The sequence below is a fragment of the Cryphonectria parasitica genome (assembly GCF_011745365.1).
Source record: "Cryphonectria parasitica EP155 unplaced genomic scaffold M406scaffold_3, whole genome shotgun sequence".
In the NCBI taxonomy this organism is placed as follows: Eukaryota; Fungi; Ascomycota; class Sordariomycetes; order Diaporthales; family Cryphonectriaceae; genus Cryphonectria; species Cryphonectria parasitica.
This window is the reverse complement of record NW_024468911.1, coordinates 4,654,870-4,671,792: the sequence shown is the minus strand read 5'-3', so window position 1 is coordinate 4,671,792 and position 16,923 is coordinate 4,654,870. Positions and strand designations below refer to the sequence as shown.

At 53.2% G+C, this 16,923-nt stretch overlaps 4 protein-coding genes across 4 annotated transcripts; 2 read left to right on the top strand and 2 right to left on the bottom strand.

Annotated features, from left to right (window-relative positions):
• Nucleotides 1-805: 805 nt before the first annotated feature.
• M406DRAFT_289293 (uncharacterized protein) lies at nucleotides 806-2,907 on the top strand (the record flags this gene model as incomplete). Its single annotated transcript, XM_040918846.1, has 4 exons — nucleotides 806-1,102; nucleotides 1,277-1,345; nucleotides 1,441-1,772; nucleotides 1,962-2,907. Coding segments are annotated over exons 1-4 (1,368 nt in total), but the record flags the coding sequence as incomplete, so codon positions are not given.
• Nucleotides 2,908-4,521: 1,614 nt separating this feature from the next.
• On the bottom strand, nucleotides 4,522-5,988 carry M406DRAFT_61731 (uncharacterized protein; the record flags this gene model as incomplete). Its single annotated transcript, XM_040924746.1, has 3 exons — nucleotides 4,522-5,130; nucleotides 5,169-5,663; nucleotides 5,944-5,988. 3 exons carry the CDS (start codon nucleotides 5,986-5,988, stop codon nucleotides 4,522-4,524), a joined length of 1,149 nt encoding a protein of 382 aa, XP_040778968.1.
• A 1,104-nt stretch (nucleotides 5,989-7,092) lies between these two features.
• M406DRAFT_338661 (uncharacterized protein) lies at nucleotides 7,093-8,372 on the bottom strand (the record flags this gene model as incomplete). The annotated part of the gene is made up of 4 exons (XM_040921369.1): nucleotides 7,093-7,262; nucleotides 7,358-7,775; nucleotides 7,853-8,124; nucleotides 8,213-8,372. 4 exons carry the CDS (start codon nucleotides 8,370-8,372, stop codon nucleotides 7,093-7,095), a joined length of 1,020 nt encoding a protein of 339 aa, XP_040778967.1.
• A 6,010-nt stretch (nucleotides 8,373-14,382) lies between these two features.
• On the top strand, nucleotides 14,383-15,538 carry M406DRAFT_70105 (uncharacterized protein; the record flags this gene model as incomplete). Its single annotated transcript, XM_040925316.1, has 4 exons — nucleotides 14,383-14,529; nucleotides 14,565-14,654; nucleotides 15,257-15,388; nucleotides 15,488-15,538. 4 exons carry the CDS (start codon nucleotides 14,383-14,385, stop codon nucleotides 15,536-15,538), a joined length of 420 nt encoding a protein of 139 aa, XP_040778966.1.
• Between the last annotated feature and the right edge of the window lie 1,385 nt (nucleotides 15,539-16,923).

The following is a 16,923-nucleotide window of genomic DNA, read 5'->3' as shown; positions in this document are numbered from 1 at the left end:
CTCGGTTGCGCGATGCGCTATGGTCAAATGGTGGGCCGTGCATAATCCTTTTTCTGCCAATCCTTGTCCCTGTAGATATTCTGTACCATACCTCAGTGCATAGCAGTGTACCTCAGTACCATAGTACTTGGGAGTCCTTGTCCACTTGCACATGCAGACAAGAGACTCGAGGAAGGCACTGCATGCTGCTGTAAAGAGTTATGTTGCACTGCAACTCAAGTCATAGTCTAGCTGCAAAACGGTCTGGGATCCTATATCAATGTTTTCATCTCAACACAGGCTGCAAATGTAAGTGAGTACTGCCAATATCCTATCTTCTTTTCTGAGAAGCAGATTCCCTTGGCACGTAGTGTAGACTTCTGCATCCTGCCATAGCTGGGCGAGGTGCTTTCTACATTAATGTAACTCATTACTATGGACTGCAAGCTCCCTGCTCAGAGTATCTGTGTCCAATCTGTCTGGTGCTCATGCAATGCGGTAGAATGCAGCCAGGCATCTTTCTATGCTTGTGGTGAAGGCCTAGAGTCGGGATTGAAGGTGATGAAGTACTGGGAACTCCCAAATGCCTGTTCCTGCTACTGTAGCCCAAGTAGCCAGTACCTTTCTCCAAAAAGAAATAAAAAACCCCTGCTAGCCGTCGATACTATAGCACATAGTAGTAATAATAAACCTCCCTTGTGGAGCGGCGGCCTTTGTTCATTCACTCCAATGCAGTCACCAATGACGACGGGGCTCAGGCCTATCATTTGCAATCCCATCCGCAAACAACTCCCGACACCATCGCCTTGTCAACTTTATCCTTTTAATTGCATCACTTTTCCTATCTGTAGAATTCTCCCAAGTTGCCACAACTTGCTGCCAGGCCAGGTTGTCAGATCGATCATCATCACCCGACAGCTTTGTTCAACTTACCTTCCAAAGTTGAAACCTCGGACGACCCATCCCATCAGTCCAGCTACTAATTTCCCTTTCGGCGCATTGCCATTGACATCACCCTTCTTTCTACCCGTCACATCACCCATCTCGGACTCCGTCCATGCCTTCGCAGCCTTGAAGCTTGGAGCCTCACACCCGGCAACATGGCCGTTACGGATGATAGGATGTATGTTTTCTCGTGTGCAATCAACCAAAACCCTTGGAGGTTTTCGTCACGATCCGTGATGCGATTGATGCCCGCCATCGCGATGCACGCGCAGCCTGTCGCGTCCCTTTCTGCAGCTTTGCGACACCTGCGTGCAGTGGTTCTGCAGCCTGACTGACGGGAACCTGCATGCAGATATCATCCGACCGACGCTCTAATCCTCAAGAAACCCAGACGTCACTACCGTGTCGGTCTGCACTGCGAGTACGTTCCAAGACCTTCCACTACAAGCACCGACCGAGCGCCCTTTGCGTCAGTCAACATGTACATCTCCGGCTAATCAGGATACTATTTGTCAGGCATTGGCAGCTACGATCGCAGATTGGCATCTCGTCTGCACAACATGTCTACTACGTAGGAGGTAATGGCAATACACAGGTCCACAGGCTCGACACTGCAGCCCACGAGAGCGAGGTCGTCAAGCTTCTCACCTTTGTGCCCCGCTGCCTGGTCGCTAGGAACGGCTGGGTGTGTTGCGGCGGAGAGAATGGCGAGTTTGTCGGTTTCCAGATGAACGAAGAAGCTGGCGAAAGCATCGAGGGCAGCGAGCGCGATCGAGGTAATCACTTGACGACGACGACCACGGCCGATTTTGTCTTAAGTTCACTCCGACGATACATCGAGAGCGGCGGTGTCAGCGACGACGCGCTCGAAACTTTTCGCAGCCAAACCCAACGACCCATTGAAGACGAAGTTGGAGACGAACAGCTGCCTCTGGCCCTGGATACTGCATCCGACACGGCCGACCCCTTGCCACCTCTGGTTCCAGGAAGCCCTGGAGCGGACGCTAACAATAACAGCGGCAGCGGCAATGGCAAAGGTCTCGTTGCCCGGTCCAAGACTTTTGGCAAGGAGCGCGTCAACTGCATCACCCTCTGGTTCCCTCCCAGCTCCGATGCCGACAGGGCCCGTGGCGCCTACGCACAATCTGTGGCAGTGCTTGCAAATAACGACAAGCACGTTACGATCGTGGGTCTGACCGATCAGGAGTCCGTGGACGAGCTCTCGTATCCTGACTACGTCAACCGCGCCCTGATCTCACCAGACGGCCGGCTGCTTGTCGCCATCTGCGATGATCCGTATCTCTACATCCACGAGAGGGTGCCCAAGCAGCAGCAGCCTACCGGGCAGGGCCTCTTTACCCGCAAAGATGTCGTGAACTTTGAATGGAAGCTCTGCGCCAAGACGCATCTCAAGAGCCAGCGCAAGGAGGACCGTTCGGACCAGCGCGGCAGTTTCGCCGCCTGCTTCTCGAGCACGGGCCGTTACCTCGCAGTCGGCACCCAGTACGGCGTCATCTCGGTCTTTGAGACGGCAGCCTTCACCGAGGGCGGCTGCGGCGACCCTCTCATTACCACCTTTCAGTCTTCGCGGCCACATGAGGAGTTTGGGGCGATCCGAGATATGGCCTTCTGTCCCGGTCCGTTCGATCTCTTGGCCTGGACGGAGCACCGTGGTCACATTGGCGTTGCCGACGTGCGAAGTAATTACGTCTCGCGGCAGATCCTGGACCTTAGCGAGTACAATGTATATGACCACCTGATGGTCACCGAGAGGGGTTCCATCGACCCGCGCCTGCTTGAGAGAAATGAGCGGGGGGAGCTGGCACTTGCAGACACGGGCGAGTCCGCAGCACGGCGCGCGGCCACGCGACGACCTCCCTCTGACTACCACCCACCCTTGAATGCGGATGAGACGATGATCCTGGAGGCTCTCATGGAGCAGCGGAGACGCCGAGACCAAGCTGCCACTCGTGGCACGTCAGCCGTCGGGACTAGATTGATCGAGCGGCTGCAGAACCGAGTGGCGGCGACCCGCGAGTCTCTGGCGGCCATGCCTCCTGCAAGGAACAACAGCAATAGCACCAGCAACAGCCCCAGCAACGGCAACAACAGCAACAACAACAACAACAACAACAACAATAACCGCGTGAGTGACCTCGTCGAAATCTACCGAGAATCTCTCCGCGAGCCACAGTCGGAGCGCGCGCGTGCCCGACGCCATGCCGAGGTGCATGTTGCACACGCTGAACGCGCTACCAACATTGCAGCCACGCTGCGCGTGCTCCGGACGCAGGTGGCCAGAGCCCAGCAGAATCTCGAGTCCTACCGTGCAGACAGCCCTGCCACCACCAGCTCTAGCACTGACCTTGACAATCTATACCAGAGCACCTTTGACGTGTTGGGTTCCGCGGCCACGTACGAGCCAGGAGCAGGCGACTCGTCTGGCGAACGCCCAAGAGACTACCTGGCGTCGGTTTGGAGCACGATCCTCCGCCATCGGGACCACCAGGAAGCCGCTGACATCACAATCTCGCGGCTCAGAGCTGCTCGTATGGGTGATCGGGCCGCGGGGATGAATGTGGGCAGCTATCGGCCTGATGATACGGCCGGACTGGCATGGAGCGACGATGGGCGTACTCTGTAAGTTGACCCGCAATCATTCCTTCTTTCCGTCTTTCTATCCGCTTACAAAAGTTTTTTTTTCCTCTCTTTCTTTTTCTTCCAGGATTGTTGGTGCTGAAGACGGCATCTACGAGTTTCACGTCGACCTATTCAGCAGGAAACTCTTCCCCAGCATTACTATGCGCTGAGGTGTGTGACATTATACGACAGCGTTGTTGTTTGGGACTCCTTCCCCCCTTCTTCTTCTTCTCTCTTCTTCTTCCATATTCCGGGTAGGGAGTAAAGTTCATCCATTGGGTTTGGTGATGTGGCGTTGAGGAGTCAATCAACGAATGGTCAACAATAGTGCGATGGCATTTGGGGGGCTGGGCGGGCCCGAGGTGTTTTGATTTTATGACGGTGGATCGATCAGCCCTGCTTTCTTATATCCTTTCCCCCCCCCCTCTTTTGAGACACCCATGACAGTAGCAGCTTTGTCTTGGGTGTTCATTCTGCTGCTGCTTTTCTTTGCACGTTCACAGCGACGACGATAACAACAACAACCCCCCACCACCACTCGAAAAGTTCTGTGGGGCTCTGATATGTTTCTTTTTCCCAACTTGGCGTCGGGGGCGCAAGACTGGCTCAGTGGTCATGACAGAAAAGGAAGATTACTAGGAACACGACACAATTTGCATATACGGAAAAGGGTGTGAGTGGAGGGAGAGGAAATTAGTCTAGGGCACAACAGAGCAGCAATGAGAGGCCGTGCACAACCGAGTCTGGCTATTCCTCATCTTGTCTGTGTGAGCTTTGAGATTGAAGTGCTCTGGATAGGTGAAGTCTGGCAAGGTCTCTTTGTTGACTAATATTTGTGTTGTAAAAGCTTTATGTGTATCAATAAGTATTCAATTTCGATGAGCCAAATCATCCATGCATACAACCACAATCCAAATCCAAGTAGTGCTTTCCCCCTCAACCCTCCATCCTCTTTGTTCACTTATACAACAAGCTCTCCACCCTCTCAGCAATAGCCAAACAGCTTGTCAACCCAGGACTCTCGATGCCAAGCAGGTTCACCCACCCCTCCCAGCCCTCCTCGCGGCGAATAATAAAATCATTAAACTTTTGGCCATCCATGACGGCGCCGCCGGGGACCAGCTTGGGCCGGATGCCAGCATAATCCGGGGCCAGGGCAGTGACATCGACGCCAGGCAGGTAGCGCAGGATCTCGCGCACGGCCGTGTCCATCCTGGTCCCGTTGACGGCGAGGTCATCAGGGCGGTCCACCCACTCGACGTCCGGGCCAAACTTGATGCGGCCGCCCATGTCCATGGTCAGGTGGGTGCCCAGGCCGCCGTGGCCCGGCACAGGGGCCGGGTAGATGAGGGTGTTGACCTTGGGGTGCGAGGCGGTGTAGGAGAAGTAGTTGCCCTTGGCATAGTACAGCTTCTTGTGCTGCTCGGGCGGGGCGATGAGGTTGTGGATGTCGACGGCGCCCAGACCGGCGGCGTTGATGAGTGTTGCCGCCGTGATGGTCGTCTCCTCGCTGCCGTCTTGTCCTCCTCCCCCGACCGTCACCTCCCACCCCTCTGCGCCAGGCGTCTTGCTCCCCAGCGGCCTGACGGCCGTCACAGGCGAACCGGGGGCAAAGTCCCGCCGGCCTCCTCGAAGTGGCCCAGCAGCGCGACCATCAGCGCGTGCGAGTCCACGATGCCCGTGGTGGGCGACTCCAGACACCCCGCGTCCGCCCGCACCATGGGCTCCCTGCGCGCCAGCTCCTCCCGCCCGACCCACCGCACGGGAGCCCGCCCGGCCAGGTCCCCTTCCTCGCAGTGCCGAAACACCTTCTCCAGCGCCTCCCGCCCGGCCTCGTCCTGCGCCACGATGAACTTGCCGCAGTTGCGGTGCGGCACGGCGTGGCGCCCGCAAAAGTCGTACATGAGCTGGCGCCCTCGTATGCAGAGCTCTGTCTTGAGCGTGCCGGGCCCGTAGTAGAGCCCCGCGTGGATCACCTCGCTGTTGCGCGACGAGGTCTCGGTGCCTGGGTGCTGGTGGCGTTCCAGGAGGAGGGTGGAGGGCGTCTTCTGGGCGAGGGCGCGGGCTATGGCTAAGCCTACTGCGCCGGCGCCTATGACCTGAGGGAAGAGTTTGTGAGCTGATGAGCATGAGGGTGAAAAAGAGGAGGAGGAGGAGGAGGAGGAGGAGGAGGAGGGTGTTGGGGTATAGATCCAGCTCAGAAGAAAGCAAACTTGAGAATATTGCAACCCCAAGGGAAGACAAGACCCATAGATTTACTCACTCTCTCACTCTCTCTCTCACACACACACACACTCATATATATCCAACGAGAACAACAGATTCATTCACAGAAACCAGGACAAGAACAAGAGGGAAAACCCCCCAGAGAAAACTCACCACATGCTCAAAATCAACCCGCCTCGCAGCCGTAGATGAGAACATCCGCCGTACCGCAGAGTCCTGCCCCAACAACCCCCTGCCCTTCAGGAGCCGTCCTCCTGCGACGGCTCTTGATAACATAGCTTCCAAGCAGGGAAGAGATGAAAAGAAAAGGAGAAAGGGGAGAGAAAGAAAAAAAAGGGACAAAACGTGGCAGGGCAACGAATCTTGTTTAATTCCTGTATGTGGTTATTTTTCCTTTTTTTTTCTTTCTGTTATGTACAAGGTTGGTTGTAAGTCAGTATGAAGTCGGTATTATACATGAGTTACTTTTTTGTGTATAACAAGTATTTCTGATAGGCAAAAAAAAAAAAAAAAAAAAAAAAGAAGGGGGAAAACTCCGGATGACGCAATCGCAAGAATATCCACTGACTTTCAACCAGAACCATGTACATGAATCGACGGAGAGGCACAGAAAGGGGCAAGATTCTATGCGCTCAATTCAAGTTTGTATTGATGGAAATTTAAAGAGCAGATAAAGAAAACCAAAAAGTAGGTGAGGTGATCGCCCAACAATCAACAAATCAGGTCACAGCTTGCATAAGAGGCTCTGAGCCAATTGGGGTTTCTTGGCTTTTTATTTTATGTTTATTCAAATTTTTTTTATTTTAATTTTTTTGACTAGGCCAACAGACAGGTGCTGGAAACAAGCTTCCCTTTCATTGGCTATGAAAGAATCTAGAGACGAGCAGGTTCTGTAACGTCTAGGCCTCTGGTAATCCAGCCGTAGTTAGAGTTTTGGATATGAACCTTTTCAGCTCAACAACTCTTTCTCATCATTCTCCATGACACCAGAAGAAAGTGCTACTCTTTCATTTCCCTTTCGCGATATCGACTCCAGGCCATAAGAATAATGAAAAAAGAACAAACACCAAGGAAGTATGCAGCCATTCAAACATGAAGGCGTTATCATTTCTCTAACGCCGCTGTTCCTCGATCCCCATAATCACATCCATAACCTAGACCTCGATCTTGGCCACGGCCTTGCCATAACGCCAGAATTCCCTCCTTCCTTTGACACCACCATTGCAAAGCAGACCCTAGTTTCCCCTAAGTATTTTTTTTTTTTTTTTTTTTTTTTGGCTTCTCTCTCTTGCGGCTGAGACTTCATTCATCTTTGGGCGTCTCTCGCACCGAGAAGCTGCCTTCAGATGCCGAGGCAGCTCCAGAGGGCCTAGTCTCCTCGGACACTGATTCCGATCTCATCAGGCCTGAGTGATGTGCAGGCTCCCGGGTGACGGCGGCCGCTCCCCCGCTGAGATTCTCAAGTTGTCGTTCTGTGTGGCTCGTTAGCAAAAGGTCAACCTGACTTGACTACTGCTGACGCCTCCTCTCGTGGAGAGTAAGGGAGACCCCCCCATACGACACTCACCTAGATCTCGAATACGGTGTCGTAGCATCTGATTCTCCCTCGTCAACATCTGGGTCTCGGCCTGGTAAAAAGCACTCTCATCTCTGCCGCCCAGCACAAATGGTTCGCCGCTTTCTTGGCTGATGGAGGTAGACCGGAGTCTGGGCGAGGCACCGCGGCTGGGCGTTCGAGATCGGTGTCTCAGGTCGCCGCGAGCAAGGTCAAAAGAGCTGCGGGGCAACACTGGCGATCGGGGCAGGGAGCCCGTGGAAGGGGCAGTCGGGACGGCAGAGTGAGCATGAGAGGAAGCCACAGGGATAGGCTGTGCAGTCAAAGCTGGGGTGGACTGGCCGGGAGACTCTTCGCCGGCGATGGCGGACTGATTCTGGTACTGTAGGATCTGGGCCTGCTGTTGGCGAATTTGGAGGAGGAGCCGATTCTGTAGGAGGGAACACATGGAAACGTCAGCGTATGATAATCCCACAAAAAGGCTGGCTCAAGGTTTCGCTGTCGTACCACCTGGGCCTCCTGCTCAGCCTCTAATTCCTGGTGTAGCTCGCCCAGGCTTGGAGCGCGGTGATGAGGGAGCTCACTGCCCGTTATCAACGGTGACAAGGAAGACGGCGCGATAGGGCTGGCCACGTTGGATCGGTGGGCAGTCTCCTGGACCATCTCGCCCGGCCCAGGGACAGCAGGGTCGTTGAGCTGGAGGTTCATGAGGACCTGAGATCGCCTGCGGCCGTTGCTAGAGGACGTGGTGACCTGTCGAGAGAGGGAGCCGGAGGAACCTGCGATCAAGTGGTATCCCGTATTAGTATGGGGGTAGACACGGAGACCTAAGACTGGGAAGGAGGAGGGGGGTATATCAGATCGTACGTCTCGAACCCTGGTGTTGCAAGCCAGCGTTGACAGCAGCAGCAGCCTGGAGAGAGGTCGATGCGGATCGGTTTGGGGATGGCGAGGGCGAGCCGCCCTGTCGTCGGGTGGGCGAGGTGGCAGACTCGCTGCCGTTGTTGTGAGCGTTGTTGGAAGACATGGTGGTTAAGGCTGGTGGCATCACAGAGGCAGGAATACGCGAGGTGGTGGTCGTGGAGGAAGAGGACGAGGACGAGGACGAGGAGGAGGAGGAGGAGGAGGAGGAGAGATTGGTGGCGGTGGTGGTAGAAAAGGTGGTTGATAGTGGAGCTGTCGAGAGGGAGGGTGGGAGGGAGTTGAGATCTGGCATGGCGGTCCAGGCCCTCTTTTCCCTTTCTAGTTTGTTATGGCTCAGAAGAAGGAAAGGAAAACAGTGAAGGCGCAACTCGATCCGGGCTTGTGAGCTTGCGTTGAGGCGAGGTCACGCATCCGCCAAGGCCAGGAGTAAGTGGCAGGTGCATCTGTGGGTGGTCTGTTCGGTTTGTTTGGCTCGTACGCGGGGGAAGAAGATATCACTATGCAATAATAGGCAGTTTGGCTGTGTAGGCGGTAGGTGGTAGGCAGTTGGCAGTTATGCACTATGGCGTATGCGCAACTATCAAATGGCGGGGCTGTGCGGGTGCTGGGCTGGGGTAGATAGAACCTGCTGGGGCTGACTGCTATGAGCTCACCGGAAGGGATGCTCAGCATGGAGGGGTACAGGGGACCGATGCGTCACTGGACCCTCCCCCCCTCCCCAATCTTCTCCAAACTCCAGGGTTCGCTCCCTACTGAAGCAAGTAAGCCTTGATACTTATGTACACTGTAGCAATTAATCACCACAGCAGTTGTATTTCTCGAAACCACGTCGATAACCATACCTTACCCAGGTCTCTCTACCCAGCTCGCTGTCCATCAGGAAAATGGTCAATAAGGAGGAAAACATCAGATGGAAAAGAAGGAGAAGAACAAAAAAAAAAAAAAAAAAAAAAAAAAAAGTAACACTAGGCTGAACAGACCAACCGTTTAGCTAGGCCCGCTTATTGGGTTTCGTTTGCAGTGGTTTATGGTGTGTCATTGCTGATCCCCAAGCCAGATTCTGACCACCACATGACCGTCTCCAGGCGGCCTAGGTCATCGCCGGCAGCTGTGATCTCGAGATCTCGATGTCTCTCTTCCTTCCCTCTGTATCCTAACAGACTTAACTGTCTACTGATGGCTCGAAAGCGGACGGAGGGGACGGACGTGCAAACCGCAAAGAGGCACGGGCACAAAGCCAAGGGTCGGCTCTGCCTGCTTCCTCCCGACCTGAACAAGGACGCGCCAATACCATCACACCACTCCACGCCTCCTCGACTGATCTGCCGTATGATCCAATCAACTTGACCGTGACTCTGGCCTACGTCCATGACCATCATAACCGCCTTTGTCTAAATTTCTATCTGCCATGTGCGCAAAGACCGTCTAGGATTCCGAACCTCGCGCGACTCAAAGACACCTGCTCCCACAACTCCTTCATATATGGAGCCTGGTCACTTTTCGCACATGATCTCTTGACGCAGCCCTATGAAGGCCTAGAGCGCTCCCTGGTTCTCGGATAGTAACGATTCCTACAATTGATACTCCCATCTGGCCACGAGGAACCTTCAGAGACTGCGCCACCACAGAGAAAGAGGAAAAGAAGATGGAGAGAACATTATCATAGGATCTGGATAATAACTCGGACCCGACTTGCCTCAACTTGCACCCCTACATAGCCAAGACTGGGGTCACGATACTTTGACCTGAGTTGCCTCTCTGCCCTCTGAGGGAGGGGGCCTTGCGCGTGAGCCCACCACTAACAGCATTGTTGGGAGGACAGATGCACGTCAACAAACGCACACGCGACCGACGTCGTTGACACTTTGGATCCCACCACTCAACCTCAACGGGTCAGACGAAGGTTTCGCCCGCAACGGTGCAATGCTGAGTGATTTCTCGTGTATGTGTTGTTGCACCGGTCTAGCTAGGAAACCATGACTCTCACGACGTTCCGCGTCTGTTTAAACTTTTTCTTCGTCCTTCTTTCCTCCAAGGACGATATCTAGTGCTTCTCTTGAGATTTGGAATCGGAGAGGGCCTAGCACATTCCATCAGTGCATACTTCATGTTGCTTGGGTAGAGGGCAAAGCTCAAACTTGATGGCTGTCGTTTCCGCTGAGGCCATGATACCGCGCGTCGAGGACGTGATTTGCCTCGTATCACCACGCAAAATCATATGGAATACATGGGGGCCTTTGCCTGTAGGATGTGCTCCAACCACGAATACCTAGTTCGATGCTGTTGAGCTCCTACAGCACCAGGGCACTCACGGAATTGACGCGCCACCGGGGCCGGCACGTCTGCTGCCCGAGCGCAATTTCGTCTTATCACATGGACTTTTCGCGACTTCGGATCTCGGGATTCAGCAGAAAAGAGAAGAAAGAGAGAAGAGGTTCCTACCACTACAATCGTTCTGTAACAATCTTGTAGAAACAAGGCTGTCCTCGTGCAGGGCGGAAAGCCTCTAGGGCGCGATGTCACTGTCAAGCTCTGCGAGCGGGAGGGCGGACGGCCTAGGGGATGTATGCGATAAGTTCCGGCAAAAGCTACATTTTGCTGAATCGTGGAGGAAAAGCTGAGTTATCGTAAAGGACAAATAAGAAAAAGAAGCTAAGTAAATATGCAAAGAACCCAACCAGGCTGTCGCTGTTAAGCTGGCGCTATTCTCCCTTACAGTTTGTTGACTACTTCTGCACCGGCGATCTGGAATAGACGAGGCAGGCAAAGCGTAGTGGTTTTGGGGGAGGGGGGGATTGCTTCCTCTCTTTCTTTTTCGTATATACGAGCAACATGCACTTCTTTTCTGTTCTCTCTGCTCGTTTTTCGCATTCTACACAAATCGATCCCCTTACTACTTACTACTACTACTACTATACTACTGTACGCGCAAGAAGCACGCGCGGCTCGGAATCCGACGATGTGCGGGATTTCGACACGAACGGTTCTTGACAAGAAAAAGAAAAAAAAAGAGGGGACTACAGTAACGATGTGTGTAATAACTTTCCTATTGCTTGCCTCCGATCCGGCCGTCTGGCTTGCCGCGCGCCTGGGTGGGTGTGGGTGTGGGTGTGTGGGTAGGCGGATGGGCGGAGTCCTGCAAGATCCAGTCGGTCGGTCGGGGACCATCCTATTCGGCGACGTCGTGCACGGCGGGCCGCGTTTTGTATGGTAACCCTTTTGTTTTTTCTGTTGTTTACTTTTTTTTTTTGCCTTTTTGTCACAGGGTAGGTAGTCTATAATTTGGAATACTGCAGGATATCAAAGGTCTATTTTCCCCCATCCAAAGATATCGAAGATTGGCTGCCGCGCCCCCCCCCCCCCCGGCACTCTGGGCAGAGTTTGTGGATATGCCATGGAACTCTAATCTACACGAAGCCAAAACGAAGGAGGGGAGCACCAGCCAAGAGCACAATCTCCACCATTGTTGTTGGGAAAAATACAGAGAGAAGAAGAGAGAGAGAGAGAGAGAGAGAGAGAGAGAGAAGAGAGAGAGAGAAAGCACGCGATTGTATTCTAGAGGTCTGGGCCGAGTCAGGACTTGCGGGGACCTCCCAGAGCATCCGGCCGGCGCTACTGCAGGTACCAAGTGCGAATGGAGCTTCTTAGTGAAAAGGTGAGCGAATGCGAAGGGGGAAAAAGGCGAAGGAATATTTCTGTACTACCGTGTAATAGTTATAGTATGTTACTTGTGGCGCAACGCTGCGATAGTGTATACAGTAGTGTGTAGAACCACACTGCTTCGTCAGAGGGGGATGATCTGCGGTGCACCGCATGGAAAATGGGGCACCCTAAAGCAGATCATCTCGAGGCTACGCTGCATGGCCCCAGGACGGGGCTCAACGCGTCACCGGAGGAGAGAGGGGATGGGAAAAGGAAGGGAAGAGAAGAAACAGGAGAAAGAAGAAAAGAGTTGAGGGGACAATCCCGCTGGGCGGAGGAATTGTCCAAACGTCGGTCCCGATGGGAGGCAGGAATCACGAGGCCACTTTGGTGTCTTTTTGAAACATATACTTATGTACTTACATGGCACATTGCCTGATCCGGTATGGTATGCCTCTTAGGACGTCTCTCTGTGTACAACATGAGGGGGGCGAAAAAGGATCTCAGAGTCGGCGAACATTAACTCTGTGGGCAACATTCCACACCTGTCGGGGAGACAACCCGAAATACGCCGTGTCGGGTCATGTAAGCTGTCCTTTTGACGAGAAAAAAAAAAGAAGAAGAAAAGAAAAGGAGTGAAGGACCGTGTCGAATGTGTAATGTTTCTAAAAATTGCCTCGCGGGACAGGACATATTCTTCCCGACTCGCGCGACATCCACCATCATCACGAGCCAAGGGAGGGAAAGAAGAGACGAAGCAGCTAAGAGGGGAAAGAAGAAAAAGGAAACGAAAAGAACACGAGACGGTAGCACGATAGTGCGACGAACCAGTGGAAACGTGCAGAAGAACACCCCCGCCCCCCCCCTTCCATGATGCCGTGGTCGTTCTTAGGTGTGCGACGGCTGGTAAGCGAGAGACATGGTGAAAGGGCCGCCACAGATAGGCTGGGCCCTTGGGCTGGCTTACCCTGCCTTGCCGTGCTGCTGGCGCTGGTCCTATTCTTCCTTCTACTCCTGTTCCTATTCCCACTTACTCTCCCTCCCCCTCTTTGGAACTGCTTCTGGGCCCCAGAGATGGCGGCGGGGGGCTTACAACTTCGGAAGCTTTTTTCCGTCTCCTTTGGGTCCCGTGTCGAATCCCTTCTCTCCAGTGATAGGTTATCGTCGCGTAGGGTTTTTTTTGTACAAATTGGTTGATTGGCCTCTATACTACGCGATGATTTTGGGTAGGGTTGTTCATTTCGAAATTTGATGAGATGAGACGCGAATGGAGAGAGAGGGAAAGGGGGGGGGGGGCGCGGATGGACAGAGGTATCATAGTACGAGATGGGCAAAAGGTTGGCGCCATCTAGAGCGAATCAATGAGTAGTGCAGAAACGAAAGGGGAGGGGCGGAAGAGGGGGCGGGGGGCATCATGTACCAGTATGCATGTGTGTGTGTGTGTGTGTGTATGTGTAGTGTGGTGTGTGTGCCTGCTCTCGTGGATGGAAGGAGGGGAAGCGAAAGAATGGGCTGCAGGAGTGATCGAGGAGGTCTTGCATCACGGCCCCTGCGCCGTCGCAGGCGAGACGCATGCCACCACTGTGGGGGGAGGGGGGCAAGGGGGGCCGGAGTGGGATGCTGCAGGTCAGGCTGCAGCCGCGCGCGCTTTGGCCGTCTGGTTCTCGTCTTGCCTCAGGACCCTTTTCCTCTCTCTTTGTGGTTGTCTTTTGTGTGATATGACCAAGGTAGACGGGAAGGGGTTCGGGTGCGTGGATGGATGGATGGATGGATGGATGGGTGGGTAATGGATGGGTGTAAGTCGAATTCCGACCTGCGGTTGTGTGGCATCATGAGACAAGATGATTTGAGGATCGAGACAAGACAACCAATGAATAAGAAATGGGAATGGAGTGGCCAGATGCAGAGCCGCCCACCCTTCTCCTCACAAAATCTCCAGATGTTTGCAGTAGACTGACTGATGGCACAGTCTGGGCCAAGAAGGGGCGGGTTGTAGTTGTAGCCCTCGTATTTATTACTTTTTGCCCAGACGTTTCCAATGCGGATCACCTTGTCTTCCCCGCGCCAATCGCTTTACATGAAGTGGCGGTCATGACAATCTTGAAAATACTGTTGTTGTATTCAAAACAGCGTTGCGAATACGATTTCTCCCTTTTGCAGAGAAGAACAAAATTTAATAAGTCAATAGATGAAGGGGGGAGAAAGGGATAATCAAAGAAAGTTCATCAAAATGACGACGTCAAGGAGGCTGAAAAAAGCATTGCGTGCCTAAGTTCATTCCCCTTGCCCCTGCTCCAGCTTTCAGCTTCTCCCGGTCCCAACAGTCAGAAGTCCCCGTGCGGCCCCTGCATTTCGTGGTCCAAGTGAAAACCTTTTCTTCTTTTCTTTTTTCTTTTCTTTCTGTCGCTCTTTCTGTTTATCTCTCTATCTCTCTCTATCTCTCTCCGTCCCCCCCCCCTTCTCCTCTGAAGATGGCTATGGAAGGGGGAAAAGAAGAGGGGGGCAAGGGTGTCTTGGGACGCTCAGAGTGGGGCAAAGTCACGCTGGGATCGGTTTGTGTGCCGTCGTCAAAGAAAGGCTCCGCTCTTGGCGGTACCGTTACATTGTACTTTATGTATGTACGTATGGTACTATGTACTACTGGAGTGTGTAGGAACCCACAAAATACACCCTCTCCTCCTTGTCGGGTGAGGAGGGATGCAGTCTCACAAAGGTCCTGTCCTGTCCTGTCCTACCAACCTATGTACGTAGGCGCATACAGGAATGGGCTCTGATATCAGGGGCGGCGTAAGGACGATTTAATATGTTACCAATTTTTGGGGGAGGGGGGGCCTCGCAATGAAATGAAATTCACATGGCAGACCGGTCTGCCGGGTCTGAACACCCATGCATAACTAAATGACCGGCTTCATCGGTAAAAATTGTCCCACCGGACAAAGGGGAGGGGAGGTGTGATCTCTAGCCGGTTGAGAAGGGGGGGTATGGGGGGGGGGGAGGGGAAAGCTGAGAGACGAGGAGGAGGAAAATCCTTTGAAAGTCAAAAGGTAAGTGGAGAGATCCGATCATATGTTTTCTTCCTTCTTCGCGACAGGCTCTCCCGGCTCTGAATTCGGTCTTACCGAGGCTTCAAATCAGAAAATATATATATATATATATATATATGCCCGTTGTTCATATGCACAAGGGACTATAACGATGATGATGACGCTGTTCTTGCCTCGTCTCTTCACCTCTTGTAGGTTTTCCTGGATTTTTTCCTTCTCTTTCATCTTGTCCTTGTCTTCTCTCTTTCTGTCCACTTCGGCATATGAACTAACATCGATGGTGGTACACACAGTATTACAGGGCTGCAAGAGGTGTCCACAATGTTCCACCGATCTCTCCCATCCCGTGGAGCCGGGATACACTGGCCTGTCCCTGTCGCTCGGCTGCCAGCCCTGGCTCCTACATAGTACCATAATACAAACCCGGAAGAAGGTTTGTTCTCTTGCTGCGACACGCCGGCAATGATAGAAGATGGGAAATTTTCAATCGTGGTGGACAGAGAGAGAAGAAAAACCATGAATGCACACACAGTACCACGAGCAAAACAACAAGAGTTTCTTCAACGTGTGGCTGAACTGGTGATTGTCGCCGATTAGGGTCATCCCAAAATCTAGAGCTCGTTTCGAGATGGCCCCCAGATCGAGATGTGGCCACGGCAGTGTGCAAGAGATACACGCTGTGTGGATCGTGTGTCAGTCGGAACTCTAGACCACTCGACTCTTCTGTCATTTCATTTGCACTGTAAATGACGAAGTTGAGATCTTCTACCGTGCAGCGTGCAAGGTATTTGGTGCCCAAGCCGTTGTAGAGATCGCGAGGATAAACCCGTCACGTTGAGAAAAAATCCCAGAAAATCATCAGGGGCCAGGGGCTGAGGAAAATGCCGACAACGGTTGAGGTAAGAGGAAAAACACGAAGAAGAAGAAAAAAAAGAACCGTGGACCTTTTTTCTACTCTCCAAGAACCCTGGCCATGCCTCTCTGCCTTGGCCCAACGTTCAATTCGATCCAATTCAACTCATCCCAGCTTGGAGCCAACGCTTTAACCCCTCCCCCCCCCACAGCAGCCGGACAACCTTGATCCGCGATCAGCCCCAATAGTCATGGAAGAAAGCATCAGCCTTTTCTCATTTCCGAATCCTGCATAAACGCACAGGCAAGTGCGAGGCGTGAACGAACAAAACGGGTTGCCGACGCGAGAAATACGGGCGTGCACCCATGGAGAAACGTGGATAACACGGTTGGCAAGACGCGTCAATCCTACTATATATACAGTAGGTGTCAGCACTTTACGGTGTGATACATGGTAGGCAAGTGGTTTAGGGAAGTTTGGGTATGAGCATGGTGAGGAAGAGTCAAGGGTTGGTGGTGGGAGGAAACGAAGCGCGTCGCCGCTCCATGGATGCGTCGGTCCCTTGGCTGTGAGTGGACGGGAGCCTGAACGAGATCCGGGATGGATGTAAGATTTGCGAGATGATTGAACCCATCCCCTGGTACCCTGGTTGTGCCGTGGCATTTTCAACCTATGGGCTACTGCTGTGGTACATCTTACATGACATTTCTCAGAGGCTATCGCACAATAGTGCCCTCGGCACGAAGGGGAGAGAGACATCTGGGCAGAGAGCACGAGGTCTGTCCCGACATGTGTCACCACAGCCGTGCCAACACAGCCTGTCTCTCTCTCTTATTCTCTACACACCGTACAGAATCTTTCATTGTGACTGTAAAGGCGCTTATCACGATAGAACGAGCTCGGTCATGCACGTACAGCCGGGCGGGCTTGCCAGTCGCATTGTCTATCTTTCCCCACGTCTCCGCCCTGAAAGGCGGTGATGATGATGACAGGCAGGCTAGGGTCGGGCCAACTCGACGAGACAAGGTAAGCAAGCCTAGGTTAAACAACTGTGAAAAAGACACCTGACACCATCCTTCTCCTCTACCATTGACAAATAGAAACAAAGCCCTACT